The sequence below is a fragment of the Poecile atricapillus genome, chromosome 11 (genome assembly GCF_030490865.1).
Source record: "Poecile atricapillus isolate bPoeAtr1 chromosome 11, bPoeAtr1.hap1, whole genome shotgun sequence".
NCBI lineage: Eukaryota > Metazoa > Chordata > Aves > Passeriformes > Paridae > Poecile > Poecile atricapillus.
In genome coordinates this window covers 6,238,563-6,254,842 of record NC_081259.1, presented here as the reverse complement: position 1 = coordinate 6,254,842, position 16,280 = coordinate 6,238,563, and the positions used below count along the sequence as shown (strand labels likewise).

At 49.8% G+C, this 16,280-nt stretch overlaps 1 protein-coding gene across 1 annotated transcript in view; it reads left to right on the top strand.

The window, feature by feature from the left end:
* The window catches only part of SLCO3A1 (solute carrier organic anion transporter family member 3A1), a 138,895-nt gene that overhangs the window by 102,129 nt on the left and 20,486 nt on the right, over positions 1-16,280 (top strand). The window contains exons 4-7 of the mRNA XM_058846966.1: positions 1,830-2,093; positions 12,298-12,462; positions 14,323-14,521; positions 15,387-15,525. Coding sequence (XP_058702949.1) covers positions 1,830-2,093; positions 12,298-12,462; positions 14,323-14,521; positions 15,387-15,525 — 767 coding nt within the window. The remainder of the gene's footprint in view (positions 1-1,829; positions 2,094-12,297; positions 12,463-14,322; positions 14,522-15,386; positions 15,526-16,280) is intronic.

Genomic DNA, 16,280 nt, shown 5'->3' with positions numbered 1-16,280 from the left:
GGCTTTACCAAAGCCTCACTTGGCAGAGGAACTGTTTGAAACCTGTTAGATATTTGACCATTTAGTATAATTTATACTAAAATATGAATGTACAGAAGAAAATATTTTATCTCCCTGTAGGTAAAGCTGTGGAACTCCTCACCATAAGGTGCTAAAAATCTCCAAATGGATTTTAAAGCAATAGGACAAGTTTATATATGAAAAAAATGAACATAACTCCAAAGCTAGCTCAGCTCCCGAGTCACAAGAATAATATATGCTGACTTTATTCTTACAGGCTTTCTGGGTAGCTGCAGCTGGTTACCATCAGAGGCAAGACGCTGACCTAGCTAAAAAGTTAATTGGGTGTCTTCTGGTCATTTTTAACATAAGGCATTGCTCAGTATTTACAGCTCAAAAAGCCCCAGACAGATACAGAGCCACAGTGAAGACCTGTGGAAGGTTACTGCTGAGAAGCCTGGAAGGGCTGTGGCTCAGCCACTTTACAGGGAGGCTGCAGCGCTCCCAGCTCCAGCTGGCTTTGGCCATGGTCAGTCACTGACCTGCAAAAGCTGGGGCACATATGGCCTCTGTTTATTTTTGCATGGGAAAGAGTTTCCCCTTTGCATCTGGCTCTGCCTTACAGCTCGAGGTGGCACAAGAACAAGCTCTGGGGGGTTGAGCCTCATCCTTCCCCCTGTTCTGGGCAGGTGTGGGATGCCAGGGCATGCTGCTGCAACCCAGCAGCTATTTTAGGAAGGGAGTATGAAGAAGACTCTGATTTGCCTGACTCTTCACGCTGTTGTGCTCCCAAGAACCTGAAAAAAATGCACTTCAGGCAGGAAGAAATAACAGCAGAGGAATCCAGTCCCTCCACAACACTATTTTTCAAACTTTATCTGTATTTGAGGGCTACGTGTTGTTTTCCCTAAGGAAAAAAAGAGTTTCCTTCTGTCTCTGCTTGAGAGACAACTTGATTGCCTCACTTGAGACAGATTTTTCAGAGTGGCAGTAACCAGACAGTCACCATGAACAGAGGAGCTTGTTATTCCAGCCATGTGGACCTGACTCTCCTCCAGGAATCAGCTCCAGCACTGGGCACCCTTGTGGCTGTGGTAGCAAGGCAGCTGTTAGGAAAACAGTTTTTCCTCTCCTGCTGTTTATTTTTATTTCCCCACATGGACTCCAGACCCTTCTTAGGCCTTGCCTCTGCTCAGCTGTGGCCTAGAGGATGCTCTAACCTTTTATTTTGTTCTTCCTTTTCTGATTACTTTGGTACTTTCCTAAGCCCATTTGATGCTGTGGGTGGGTTTCTTTTCCAATATTTAGGACTGTTTCACACTCCACACAGTCAGAGGTGCCCCTAAAGCCCAAATGCCAATCTCTCTTCTGCTGAAAAGGGCCGAGAATTCAAAGCAGAGGGAGCACTGAGCTCCTGGGAAAGCAGGGTTGGAGGTGCAGTGTCCTTCTCTGTGCCAGGGGATGTATCAGGTGAGTGGGACACACTGGGACAGGGATGCCCAAAACCTCTGTGCCAGCACAGGGGACACTGGTACACAGCAGCTTCCTGGAGCTGGCAGAGCCCAGAACGCTAGGGAGAAGCTCTGACTGCAGGGTGTTGCCAAAGGCGGGTGTACCATTTAGGCAGAAGTGATGGGAGCTGGTCCTGACGATCCCTTGGGTGTGGAGGACACTGTGCACTGGTGGCTCACACACTGCAGCTCCCACCTTGTGTCTCGTGCCCCTCACCAGGGGTCCCTGTGACCGCCTTGCAGCCCACGGGATCATCCACACCGTTGTCTCCCCCTCCCCACGGCCAAGCCCCTGACCCGTGTTTGCTCCCCCCACAGGTAAGCTGGACATAACCCCGGACGACCCTCGGTGGATCGGAGCGTGGTGGGGAGGCTTCCTGCTCTGTGGTGCCTTACTCTTCTTCTCGTCCCTGCCCATGTTCGGCTTCCCGCAGTCGCTGCCGCCGCGGCCGGAGCGCGCCGGGGAGAGCGAGCAGGCCATGCTCCCCGACAGGGACTACGAGCGGCCCAAGCCCAGCAACGGGGTCCTGCGGCACCCTCTGGATGGGGACAGCAGCACCACCTGCTTCCAGCAGCTGCGAGGTGAGACACGCGGTGTGACGGCCGCGAGGTGAGACACGCGGTGTGATGGCCGCGAGGTGAGACACAGTGTGACAGCCGCGAGGTGAGACACGCGGTGTGCCGGCCGCGAGGTGAGACACGCGGTGTGACAGCCGCGAGGTGAGACACGCGGTGTGACGGCCGCGAGGTGAGATACACGGTGTGACAGCCGCGAGGTGAGACACGCGGTGTGACAGCCGTGAGGTGAGACACGCGGTGTGACAGCCGCGAGGTGAGACACTCGGTGTGCCGGCCGTGAGGTGAGACATGCGGTGTGACAGCCGTGAGGTGAGATACACGGTGTGCCAGCCGCGAGGTGAGAAACGCGGTGTGACAGCCGCGAGGTGAGATACACGGTGTGACAGCCGCGAGGTGAGACACGCGGTGTGATGGCCGCGAGGTGAGACACGCGGTGTGATGGCCGCGAGGTGAGACACGTGGTGTGACAGCCGCGAGGTGAGACACAGGGTGTGCCGGCCGTGAGGTGAGACACGCGGTGTGACAGCCGCGAGGTGAGATACACAGTGTGACAGCCGCGAGGTGAGACACGCGGTGTGACAGCCGTGAGGTGAGATACACGGTGTGACAGCCGCGAGGTGAGACACGCGGTGTGACAGCCGCGAGGTGAGACACGCGGCGTGACAGCCGCGAGGTGAGACACGAGGTGTGCCGGCCGCGAGGTGAGACACGCGGTGTGACGGCCGCGAGGTGAGACACGCGGTGTGACAGCCGCGAGGTGAGACACGCGGTGTGACAGCCGCGAGGTGAGACACGCGGTGTGACAGCCGCGAGGTGAGACACGTGGCGTGCCGGCCGCGAGGTGAGACACGCGGTGTGACAGCCGCGAGGTGAGACATGCGGTGTGACGGCCGCGAGGTGAGACACGCGGTGTGCCGGCCGCGAGGTGAGACACGCGGTGTGACGGCCGCGAGGTGAGACACGCGGTGTGACAGCCGCGAGGTGAGACATGCGGTGTGACAGCCGCGAGGTGAGACATGCGGTGTGACAGCCGCGAGGTGAGACACGCTGTGTGACTGCCGTGAGGTGAGACACGCTGTGTGACTGCCGTGAGGTGAGACACGAGGTGTGCCGGCCGCGAGGTGAGACACGCGGTGTGACAGCCGCGAGGTGAGACACGCGGTGTGACAGCCGCGAGGTGAGACACGCGGTGTGACAGCCGCGAGGTGAGACACGTGGCGTGCCGGCCGCGAGGTGAGACACGCGGTGTGACAGCCGCGAGGTGAGACACGCGGTGTGACAGCCGCGAGGTGAGACATGCGGTGTGACAGCCGCGAGGTGAGACATGCGGTGTGACTGCCGTGAGGTGAGACACGCTGTGTGACTGCCGTGAGGTGAGACACGCGGTGTGATGGCCGCGAGGTGAGATACACGGTGTGACAGCCGCGAGGTGAGATACACGGTGTGACGGCCACGAGGTGAGATACACGGTGTGACAGCCGCGAGGTGAGATACACGGTGTGACAGCCGCGAGGTGAGACACGTGGTGTGCCGGCCACGAGGTGAGACACGCGGTGTGATGGCCGCGAGGTGAGATACACGGTGTGCCAGCCGCGAGGTGAGACACGCGGTGTGACAGCCACGAGGTGAGACACAGTGTGACGGCCGTGAGGTGAGACACGTGGCGTGCCGGCCGCGAGGTGAGACACTCGGTGTGCCAGCCGCGAGGTGAGACACGTGGCGTGCCGGCCGCGAGGCTCAGCACCAGGCCCTCTGTCCCACCAAAAGTCACCCGGGAAATCTGTAACCTGATGTTTCAGCCCCTAGCTTCTAATTAATTATCTCTGGCATTGTCTGCATCTGAAAGAGAGACTTTGTTCTGCTTGAAAGGTTTGGGTTTCCTTTTTTTTTTAAGCTGCAAAGCTTCAGATATGCATGATAGTCCTAAGGAGTTGGTAAAAAAAATGAAAGGGAGCTCAGCTGCCAGAGCAATTTGTGAACTTCTCTCCAGTGTACTGTCCTCCTCCCCTCTGCTTCTCAAAACAGAGAGTGAGCCAGCAAGAGCACTTAAAAGAAATTGGGAGCTCCCAGCACCTGAGCTTCAGCTTGGTGCAATCCCAGATGCAAAGCAATGAGTGTTGGGCATCACCACAGCCCTTAAACTGAAATGGGAAGAGGGAGATACCAGCCCAGAATAGCTGCAAAATGGCAGGGCAGAGCATGATTTGTTGCAAATTAGAGAGAAAGCCTCACATCATGTCCTGCAGTGATGGAAGTGGAGGAGGCTCTGATTAAAGTCAGCTGAGGATCCAGCATTTTGTGGGAAAATGTGAGTAGATACCCTTTCTGTAGGCTGTACTGGAAAACCCTTCATCTGAGAGGGTGTTTCTGTAGCACTGGGGGCTGCTTCCCACGCCCTGTTGCTGTGGCAGAGCGAGTTTCATTACTGCCTGATGCATTTAGATAAATGAGGACAAAATCACTTACTCCCTGTGCAGTCACCTTAATTGGGAGTTGAATGAAGTGCGGGTGCGAAGGGAAAAGAGACTTTGGGGAAAAAAGTGTTGTCTAAATATATAAAAATGCCTTGAATAGTAGATGTGGTTGTTCATTAAGGGAAGGTCAAAGATGTGAAATTTTGACTTGATGAGGAAATTCAGAAGGAAGGTAAAGGGATAAGTTGTTTGAAACTCGGTCAGTAAAATTAATTTCTTCATCCTTTCATCCTTGTTGCAAGGATTTTTTCTCTTGAATGGACTTTTCCCATTATATGTCCATTTGGATAGTGCTGTGGCTTTTGTTGTGTGCACATCAAAGTGTCTGCTTCTGGCCACTGAGCTTTTGGAGTGGGCACTGGAAACATTTGCAAGTTTTCATACAGAAAAATGAAAGAAAATGACGTATCCCTGCTGCATGGAGGGGCAGCAGTTCAGCCTGAGGATGGTGCTGAGCATCTTGCACACAGGGAGGCCATGGGGGGGTTCACTGAGCATCTGTTGCTCATTGAAGTAGAGAAATTAAACTGCCACATCCATATGCTTCAAGTATTGATTACATCAGGAGGCACCACAGGCCTCCACGTTAGGCCCCCACTGCAGGTAACCCCATTTCTGAGCAGTCAGTATTCCAGGAGCCTTTCTGTAGATGGACTTTGAAATAAAATTTATGTCACATCAAATAAGGCAAGGAACGACCTTTTTAGTTATTCCTTTGAGGCTGTCAGACGACATGGTGTTGGTAGCTGACATCTCCTTTCAAGTCCCTTGCCACTGTTGTCACAGTCAAAATGTGGTCAAGAGTCGTGCTGCTGAAGTGAGGCAAGCACACCTCATCATTCCTGATGAGCAGGGTTTCAGGTGATGGTTTAATCTTTCTCTGGGTATTCATTACTTTGGTAGCAGCTGAAATACCTGTATGCATTCCTGTGTGGCAGGTCTTAGTCTCCTTAATATATTTGTTGATTCTCCTTTGGAGAACGTTAAGACTGTTTGGGCTTTTTCCTAGAATTAAAAAAAAAGGCTCTTAGTTATATACAGAGGTTCAAAATATGTATGTGCATGCATAGTCATGTTCTTCGGTCCTAATGTGACCTTGGATTTTGCATGAATTTGTGACGCTGAACAGAATCCATGAGATCATAAAATGGCATGAGTTAGAAGGGACCTTAAAGACCATCTAGTTCCAACCCCTTTGCCATGGGCAGGAGCACCTTCACTAGACCATGTTGTTCAGAGCTCCATCCATTCTGGCCCTCAACACTTCCAGGGATGGGACAACCACAGCTGTTCTGGGCAACAGCAGAGAATTAGCCTGTACAGGGGGTTGGGACCAGAGATGCTCCCTGGGGCTTGTATGGCCATGACTGACTCATTTTTAGCAAACACTGTCTCTGCAGCTTGTCCTGGGCAGGGCTGTTCCTGCTGTAAATCCATGTCTGCATGGAGGTGTGGATTGTCCATCTCTTGTGCAAGTGTGGGGAGTAAGAGCTGTTTCTCTGGATTGATTATGCAAACACCCTCTGTATCAGTAACACATCCTTAAAGGATGAACTGCATCTCCTTTTTGGCTACTGAAGGAGCTTTATTATTTTTTACATTTTTCCCCAAGCCTTGCAGTGACTGCCACAAGAGAAGGGACATGGTAGGAGAAGGAGCAGGGCAGTGTCAGCTGGGGACATGCTCTGAGCTGCTGGGTCATGGCTGTCACCTAGAGATACGGCACGGCTGGCATGTGGGAAGATGCTCCAGACACCACAGGATCTGCTGAAAGTCATTGAGATGGAGGGCTGGCTGAGATTCCTTGGCTTTCTCTAGCCTTAGAACGCAAAAAAAAGCTGGGACTAATATAAAAGGAACATGCTCAAAGTACCAATCTTTTACATCTCTGTAAAATTCTAAGCAGGAGGGAGGGCCCAGCTTTTGGGAAACCCTGGCATCTCTTCCTGTGGGGTATTTTCATGCCAGGAAAGAAGCAGTCTTAAGAGCAGCTCTAAACTTGAAATGAAGGTGGTGCCTTTGAACAGCACGAGGTGAAGAGGCAATCAAAGGCAGTGGAGGCAGCGGGGGGCTCTGCACAGGGGCAAAGCAGCTCAGGCAGGAAAGCCTTGGGACAGTCCTGGGAGCTGCTTCCCGCAGCTAAACTGGCACGTGAATGCTGCACCGCTTTGCCTGATTAGTATTTCAGTTCAGCAAAGCGAATCCATTTGGGAGCACAGAGAAGTGAAGGATTAACAGCAGTGGAAGTCTGAATAAATGCTGCCATTGCTCTTTGCTCCTGCCTGGCAGGGTTGAGCCAGCGCTGTGCTCTCCGTGTGGTCTGTGGGAGCACTTCAGGCTTGGGCTGGGCAGTCCCTGCTCTTGTGGGGAGCACAGCTTTGCTTTCCCACCTCTGCTCTGACTTGGGGACCTCTGTGCTCCTCGGGGCCAGAGAAGATGCTCGGCTGTGTCAGGGCACCTGTGCCCTCTGCTCGAGTCTGTCCAGCATCCGCCCTCTCACTCTCTGCCTCTGACACACCACCTGCTCTGGGACGTGCTTGGAAATAGTTCATTAAAACCCTTCTTTTTTTTTTCACACAGAAATGTCACATCTATTGAATTCAGCGGCCAGTTCTGATGAAATCTGATTTCAGAATGCTTCCTCAGCATGATCTTTAACACCTCTGAAACATTCTGCCCTAAATGCATTCTGTTTTGCAATGATTTAAACCAGAAATTCGTTACGTTCTGCCGCTCTGTCTAGCAAGAGAGATTAAAACCCTAAAAGGATTGAAATTGATATGGAATCCTCCAGGTTTGGAAGGAGAAGCTCATTCACAATGAATTAAACGAAAACTCACTGTGGAATTAAATGAATTTCAGAACTGCAAATTCCCTAGATTTGGAAACATTTTGGTTTCTTTCCAGCTTCATTTTCAAGAGTGTAGGAGAGCTGGGATGTACAGCTGACAGCTGCCTTGTCTTCTGTTCAGTTCCGTCCTGCTCCGTGTACCAATCTGCTGAGTACCTAGGGAGGGAGCCACTCTGAATCCGGGATTGATCTCCCAAAAAGTGCTCTCTGGGAGCAGACATACAGTGCTAGGGCAGAAGCTCCCAGCTGTGCAGGGAGGGCCTGGACCACGGGGAGCCTGTAATCCTCAGTGGGAGTTCATAGGATTGGGCAGGATTAAAGACTAACAAAAGTAGTTTTTAACTCCTTTCTCCTCAGGACTGATAGTGACAACCTTTTGGAGGGGGCTCCATTTATACCTTCATTCACATCCGCAGTGGTGAGGCTTCAGCCCAGGTTTAGGCTTCAATGCCTTCTTGGACTTGGGTCTTGTCCCCCTGCAAACACCTTAAAGGCTTGCTGGGAAACCCAAGTCTTAGGTGAGAAAGTGGTGATCACAAAAGGTATCAGGTCCTGTCTCTGAGTTCCCTTTGGCTTGTGTTTCATGAGGATGCAGATACTGTTGTCAGGTTTTTCTTGGCTATTTCCAAGTCAGCATCTTCTTCTCAGCAGCATGAAAAAATTCAGAAAGGTCTTCAGCCTGCACACCTCAGGGCCAAAGCTGAGCAGCAACTGAAGGCAAGCAGAGCCTGTCTCCAAAAAATGCTTTTCCATGAGTTCTGTGTCACAGGTGAGGGAGGTTTATGTCCTCCTCTCAAGTCAAGTAAAGGTGGTTCCTCCAGGGAAGTTGATGTACTAGAAGGACCTGCCTTCCATGCTTGACTATGTTACTTCTGCTTCAAGCTTGAATCTTGTCAGGAAGGTTTTTTTGATTTATGTGTCATCCTTTTCCCTCATACCCTTTATGATAATTTCGCCAAGGCCACATGGAGCTTCAGCATACTAAACTCACCTGAGATATCTTCAGCACCTCTTGCCTTACTCCATATTCTCTTTTACAGGAGCTGACTCTTTCCAGAACATGTTTTGTTCTTGCTGCCTGTGCTGTTTTCTTCATCCCTTTTTTCTCAAGCCAGGTGGTGATTTTGCCTTTTGTTTTCTCTTCAGAGAGAGAGGCTTGCTGCTGACATGGGTAGTAGAAAGTCATATTTTGGCTCGATACTACATTTTGCCTTTTCCTCACCACACTGTCCTAGGTGGACTGGGCTGTAAAACTCCCTCTAATTTATTACTTTGCTTTCTGTGTTCTTCATCTTTACTGCAAATTGAAAACATGTCTCTGTAGGGTGCTCCAACCAGAAACAGGGGCCTTGGTGATTGTAATGTTCCAAACAATTCATTTCAAGCACCAACGTGATGATTATAGTTTGTCGTTTCTGGAGAGTAGTTAAACCTCGTGTAATGAGGTTGCCAATTATCCCCGGTACTCCCCGATGTGCAGTGACAAATCAAAGCTACTTGGTGGTACATAAGTGTGTGCATTTGTCAAGCCCCTGGCCTGTCATCCACAGAGGCCCCACAGAGGGAGACAGGGGGGGTGTTTTGATGCCTTGGCAGGGGTGTTGCTTGAGTGTGAAAAGGTGGGAAGTCACAGGGTTGGTGGGGGATATTTGAGAGCTTTGGGACATCCACCCAGGTCCCTCCCAGCCTGTGGATGATCCTGTGACCAAGGCTGCACACAGGTGGTCTGAAGAGTTGGAATTTAAGTATTTCAGCAGTGAAAAGAGGTGTTGTGTTCTCCTCAGTGCATCTCGACAGGGCAGTGGGAATCGCTTTTCTGCCGCCGTTTCTGGAGCATATCGGGTGCAGCAGGATGAGGACGGTAAATGAGCTCCTCCTTCTGGGATTGGGAGGCTGAGTCTGTCTATGCCATGTCTGCTGCAGCTTGTGGGTTCTCCAAGTCGATTTTTGAGACTCTTTGGACTCCAAAAGGCTTTTCCCACTTTGCAAATGGACTTCAGTTGAGCTCTGTAGCTGCGAAGGGCTGCTCTGGAGTGTAAGGTGCAGGGTAACATTTACCACGACTCCTGCTGAGTTGGCTCCAGTGGAGAAGCACCATCTGTAGCTGTTGTGTTCCCCAGGGCTTCACTGTCCCCCATCAGGCATTTCTATTCCCATACCCAACACCATATGCCAGGCAGCTGAAAGCATGTCACTCCAGTGCATTGAGAGATTTTTAAATTTCACTGCTAACTTTTTACCTTTTCCCAGAGGTATTTCACCTCAAGAACTGAGACAGATAAGGCAGTAGCCAGTGTCAAATGATTGATCTTAACAAATGGCAGTAGCAAGATGAAAGGATATTCAGTTCTATTGGGAACCTCCTGTCATTTCCTTTAGAAGATGAAAGAGAATGAGCTGGCCCTGGCTGAGGAGATGGTGGAGGCTGCCAGACACTGCTTGGGCTGTTGGTGCACTCTTTGCACTGGGTTTTGTGTCATGCCTGCCTGATGGTGCAGAGTCCTGTTGCAGTAGACAGTGGTCAGACATTCAGCAGAGGACAGGATCTGTCCCAGAAAACTCACAGGAAGGAGAAGCATTGAGCGTGGAATCACAGAAAGATTGGGGTCAGAAGGGACCTTAAAGATCATCTTGTTCCAGACACTCACAATGGACAGAGACACCTTCCACTAGAACAGGTTGCTCAAAGCCCTGTCCAGCCTGGCCTTGAACAGTTTCAGGGGCATCCACAGCTTCTCTGGGCAACCTGTTCCAGTGTCTCACATCCTCACATTAAATAATTTCTTCCTTATATTGAATGTAATCCCTCCCTCTTTCAGTTTAAAGCCATTACTTGTCCTGTCACTACACATCCTTGTCAAGAGGTCCTCTCCAACTCTCCTGTAGCCCCTTTAGGTGATGAAGTGCTGTGACTTGGAGCCCTGCACTGCCAGATGAGGCACTTAGGAGGGGTTCTTCTTCTGTGTGAGATGCTGCAATAAATCTGCAAATTTTTGTTGTCCACCCCAAGCACAGAAGATGGATTTTGACCTTGGTAGTGCATGATGGTTGGGTGCCAGCTTCAGAAATAAATGTCCGTGATCTTTAACTCTGTCCTGCAAAAGGCAGGCTGTCACCACTACTGTTCGGTGAATAAAGTTAGAGCCAGACCTTAGTGTCTTTGGATTTAAATTGGCACAAAGCTGCATCTCAAGGAATCCATTAATCTTGAGCAAACTGAACTCCTGAGGCACAACAGTCATTAATACCTTAAATACATCTTTTCAAGCTCAGTACTGCCAAGTCCACCTTTGCCTTTTCTGTATTTTTCCTGGCAAGAAAGGGAAATTCTGTAGGTGGCCACCAAAGAACTGAAGGGTGCAGCAGGTGGCTTCTGAAATTTATCCATGTCTGAATTCCCCCATCCCCATTCCTCCCACACAGTATTTTTTCCTCTTTTTTCTTTTCTTTTTTCCTCTGTTCTGCTAAAAATTGCTATGCCTCTTGCACCTTAATTATGTTCAGTAAATCTTCAGGAAGCAGGAATTTTATATAGCTTGGAAAAACATTTCTGATATAAAGAGACCAGAAACTGTGGAGTGACCTCTTCCAAAAAAGTTAGATCAAACCCAATTATAACCATTTTTTCCACTGTCCCCAAGAAAGAACCAAGGGCACCCAAGCAGAGCCTTGACAAAGAGCTCTGCATTCTCTGCTGAGGCCAGTGCAAAAAAATTCCTGAGGGAAAACATAAGCCAGCACCAGAGAAACATCATCTGCCAGCCCCTGGTACACCGCAGGGAATGTGGGGGATGGATTTTCTAAATGCAAATAGGGGTCCATTGAGGCTTCACTACACTACATCAAGGTAATTTTCAAACTTAATGATTTTCACATTTAATTCAGGGAGAAATTAGTCATCAGGTACTGAGACAAAGCAAGGCTCTCTTCTGTACTGGGATGCTCTCTTCTTCAAGCTGTGTTATCTCGACAATAATTAAAATGTTCGCTGGAGTAGAAAACGTGCGATCTGATTCATTAGCCAGATTTCCCTTTGTAGGGTAACTCTTGTTTGCTTATGGGAAATTGAGATGGGATTGGAGAAGAAAGGACTCTGGACAATGATGATTTGGAAGGGGAGAGCCAAGGTATCTTGAAAGCAGAGCCACGTGTGTGTCCTACACAGTGAACAGCTCAGCATGTCCTGTTAAGGATGGGAGGGTCTACATGGAGGATGTTGGTTGGCTGGAGGAGCTTTAGGCTGTGGGAACACACTGACAAGCCTGTCCCAGGCAGGAGGACCTTTGTGCCATGGGTATCCATGGGCCAGGCTAAGCCAGAGAGTTTCAGCTTGCTGAAAACATCCACATGTGCTGCAGAAAGGTGACCATCAGTAAGTGTGCCAGTTTGGAACAGGAAAATGAAGCAAATGTGGGTGGCAGGAGAAGGAAAGAACAGATGTAAGCTGGGTTGGTTTGTGTCTGAAATCTTGCAGGAATTTATGCTGAATACAGCACTGATGGCACCTGTTGCCTGGCTCAGCTTTATTCACAGGGGTCAGGTACAGAAAGGAGAAGAAAGAACACACCAGGTTTTGATTGACTTCCCTATGGAGGAAACAAAAAGCAATATTGGAAATTTTCCTCATTCAAAATCATCTGTAAGAGTAAATAATGACAGATGATTTCTTTTTGCACTCTCTTGGTCCTTGAATCTTTAGCTGGCACTGTTTGGGTGTTTCACTTCATTCTGGTGTTGCCACATTTGAAGCAGCTTGTCTGTGAGAACAGGAAATTACTCCTGATGTGAAGTGAGTTTTCCCTTCAGGAGAGGAGACAGGCACCTCCAGCACCTCAAGTAAAGTCTACACAAAAACACCTCTCCCTTTTTGTCTCTCTTCTAGTGATCCCCAAAGTGACTAAGCACCTGCTCTCCAACCCCGTGTTCACCTGCATCATCCTGGCAGCCTGCATGGAGATTGCGGTGGTGGCCGGCTTCGCTGCCTTCCTGGGGAAGTACCTGGAGCAGCAGTTCAACCTCACCACCTCATCTGCCAACCAGCTCCTGGGTGAGTACCCATGGGGACACCAAACCTCCAGCATCCACAGGGGTTGAAAAGTGTTCAGCATGGCTGGGAACTGCTGCCAGGCTGCCCAAAAAGTCTGACATGTGGAAATGTGTCTGTGAGTGAGAGGGCTGGGCTTCAGCTGTGCCATGGCGGCAGGGCTCAGAGCAGACCCCCAGCATCGTTTTTCCTCAGCTGTGCTCTCCACTGCATCCTGCTGCCATCACTTGCCCTGTGGCCAAGCCTGCTGTGTGGGAAGCAGTATGGGACAGCCAGGATAGGAGAGGCTGTGAGATGCAGCAGAAATGGGCTGTCAGATTGCCCAGACTGCAGCTGCTCTCCAAGTGATAGTGTGGCCCATTGAACTGCTTGTCTCATGGTTCTGGTGCCCTACAGTTGTGCAGCCTATCTCTGTCTGGGTTAGGAGGCCCTGTTTCCTGTCACTGCTTTCCCCTTGGACAAGATTGCAATGAACAGTTCAAATACCTGAGTTAGTGCAGCTTGGTCGTCTTTCAAACGTCCCTTCTCTCTGACCATTCCATGCTGCTGTGATTTCACGTTCTGCATTTCTCAGTGTTCATTTGTTCCCTGTCAGGACACTGATGGCAGAATATTCATTTATTTTCTGCTGCTGCTCATCCCAGGCAGGCCCAGCCATTTGTTTATGACAGCCCTTCTCTCAGCAGCACCCAATTAAGATATCTGCAAGTTGATCTTGGATGATCTGTGACCACAGCTCGCCAGATGGGCAGCTGGCAGTGATCTGTCAAAAACTGGGACATCAGGACATGGGTGGATCTTCATATCATAACAAGGAGTTTGCAAGCTGCTCTCCTGACAGTTGTTTATTTCCCTATTAAACCCATTGATATCTTCTGGTTTTGGCATGGTTTTCCAAAAGAAACAATCCCCTGCAGTCAGCCTTGCCTCCCCAAGCGACTCGGGAATTTGCTAGTGAATTTTAATACGATTTGACAGAAGGCCAGAGATCTCCAAGTTCTTAGGCTATTCCATCTTTCCTGAAAATTAAAGGCTTGGCAAAGGAAAGTAACTTCACTGTTTGCCCAGTGGGAGAAGGGAAAAAGCTGTTTGGTGGGAGCTGGCTGGGCAGTCAGCATGTGAGTGCAGATGGGTGGCCAGCAAAGAGGGGATCACCCATGAGCCACAGCACATCCTGCTTCTGACCTGACAGTGGGAAAGGAGACTTGGGTATCTCTGTGTTTCTCACAGCAACTTGTTTAAACAAAGTTATAATCATATTTCTCACATGGCATTTAAGGGAATCTAGAAATGCCAGGACTGGGATTCTCTTCTAAGCACAGTTCAGGTGAGCGAGATCTGAGTTATAGCTGGCAGCAAAGGGATAAAAGTGACCCCAAACAAGCATAGTGTGGTAATTTCTCCCTGTGCTGGAAAGGGAGTCACTTCTGGCTGTGATTTTGCATTTAACAGTTTATGAAAATTCTTCTAGGGAGATTTCATATTTTCAAATGCTGTTCCTGCCTAGTCTCTAAGACCAGACTACTGTGAGTCGCACCAGCAAGGTTCATCCGGAGCCTCCAGACACCTTGGAAAATTCTTGACTTTATTTGCTGCTGCTGAGGTCAGGCTGGGCCAAGCTCAGCAAGTCTGGCATTCTCTCCAGCATGGATGAGAACTGGCAGAAGGGTTCTGCAAACAGGCAGCGTGCCTGTTTGCATCTGTTCCTTTTTTTGGGCAGCCCCAGCTTGGTGCTGCTCCAGCAGTTGGTCACTGCAAGGTTTCCTCATGCCAGGGCACAGATCTGGCTGCTGGAGAGTTCAGCCCTGTCACAGTGTAGTTCACTGGCTCATGCCTCTTGCTAACTGGTTTTTCCTCTTGCAGGGATGACAGCAATCCCATGTGCGTGTCTGGGCATATTCCTGGGTGGCCTCTTGGTGAAGAAGCTGAGCCTGTCTGCTCTGGGAGCCATCAGGATGGCCATGCTGGTGAACCTGGTGTCCACAGCTTGCTACGTGTCCTTCCTGTTCCTGGGGTGTGACACAGGACCTGTGGCAGGGGTTACTGTTCCCTATGGAAACAAGTGAGTCCACAGAGGGTTCAGGGGAGCTTTACCAGCATAAATCCATGTCCTTGACAGGCAGGGCTGGCCTTCAGACAGCATTAGAGCAAGCATAGAGAAGGCAGTGTTGTATGGGCTCTTGGTCTGGGATGTTCCATGCCACTCACCACTGGCAGAGTTAAGTACCTGCAGATGACATTTCACTAAAATCTGAAATTCAGTCAAATTGAATCAAAAGGTGCCAGAGCTGAGTCTGTACCCACAGGCATCTCTATAGCATTTGGTCTAGTTTGTCCTGGCAGTAAGGGACATGCACTGCTTTGTACATTGATTTAAGTGCCTGAGGGGAATTTGTAGAACTAGGTTTTAGATGCCTGGAAATACAGATATGGTGAAGAGAGAATGTTTGTGGTTGCAGGTCCATTTTAATGTGAGAAATGAGGCCCACATAACCCTCTAACGTCCTGCACTCACAGGACTTGGAGAGAGACTTATTTGGTATTTGGTATTTTCTTTCTGAGTGCTCCTGTATGCAGTGGCAGCTCTTTAGATGACAACTTCAGCCTGTCAGCTTCTGACAGTGTTGCAGAAAAACACAGAGCAATCTCCACAGCATCTCTTTTCCTTGAGGCTTCTTGTTGAGGTAACAGGGCAGCCCAAGCCTTGCATTAGATTCTCTTTTGCAGGGAGATAGTGGCCATGGCATTTCAAGTCTCCAAGGAGAGGCTGTAGCCTTGATTTCTTAGACCTGGAACCCAGCTAGCTTGCCCACTGCTTTTTTGTAATGTGTTTGCCTTAACTATCCCCCTCCAAGGCATCTTTGTAAAGGCAACAGTTGGCTGATAATCACGCTGTCCATTAATTTCTTTCTCTCTTTGTCTTACAGCTCAACTCCAACCTCATCTCTGGACCCATATTCCCCCTGCAATAACAACTGTGAATGCCAAACTGATTCCTTCACTCCAGTGTGTGGGGCAGACGGGGTCACATACTTATCTGCCTGCTTTGCTGGCTGCAGCAGCACGGTGAGTGGGCTCTCCTGGGGACCTCATGCCTGTAGGAACGGTTCTGGGAGCTCAAGTGAGGTTCCTGCATGTCTGGTAGAGTAGCTCACCCACAGCCAGCAGTGGTTGCACCCCCAAAAGCTGACCCCACACCTCTGGTGGGCCTGAGCCCCTGTTTTTCATCTGTTCCATAAATGCCCACTCACTGCCAGGGTCACCCACGGAGCAGGACAGGATCTCACAGCCTCCTGCCCTGGTCTTCCTCCTCAGCATGGAACGTGATAGGAGATCTGCACAGGTGTCCAGTGGCTGAACACATCCTCTGCAAAAGATTCCCAGCCTAGAAGGGACCAGCTGAGGAACCAGCTTCTCTTTTATCCTGCTGCTCCTCATTTCCTCTCTTCTCCACCTGCCCATGTTTGCCCTGCCCAACCCTTTTAGTCTTTTTCCCTTGCTCTTTCCCTGAATCTGGTTCCTAGACAGTTGTGAGCAGATCCTGGTTTTATTCACCCTTGTTTAAGCTCTCCTTTAACTCCTCTTGGTTCTCTCTTTCCTTGCTTTGCTCTAAGGCAGCCACAAGAGCAGTTGTCAGGGGAGCAGAGATTCCATCCAAAGAAATTCTGCATTTTTCAGTTCTCTCTAAGAGTTTATTTCCCTTAGAAAACTCTTAAAGACCAAACTATCTCTGTATAAAGAAGATGTGGGGAATTTTTAACAACGTCTTAAAAGCCAGCTTTTTCATTTTTTGCTGCTGAAATGTTAATGTCTTCTGGGTT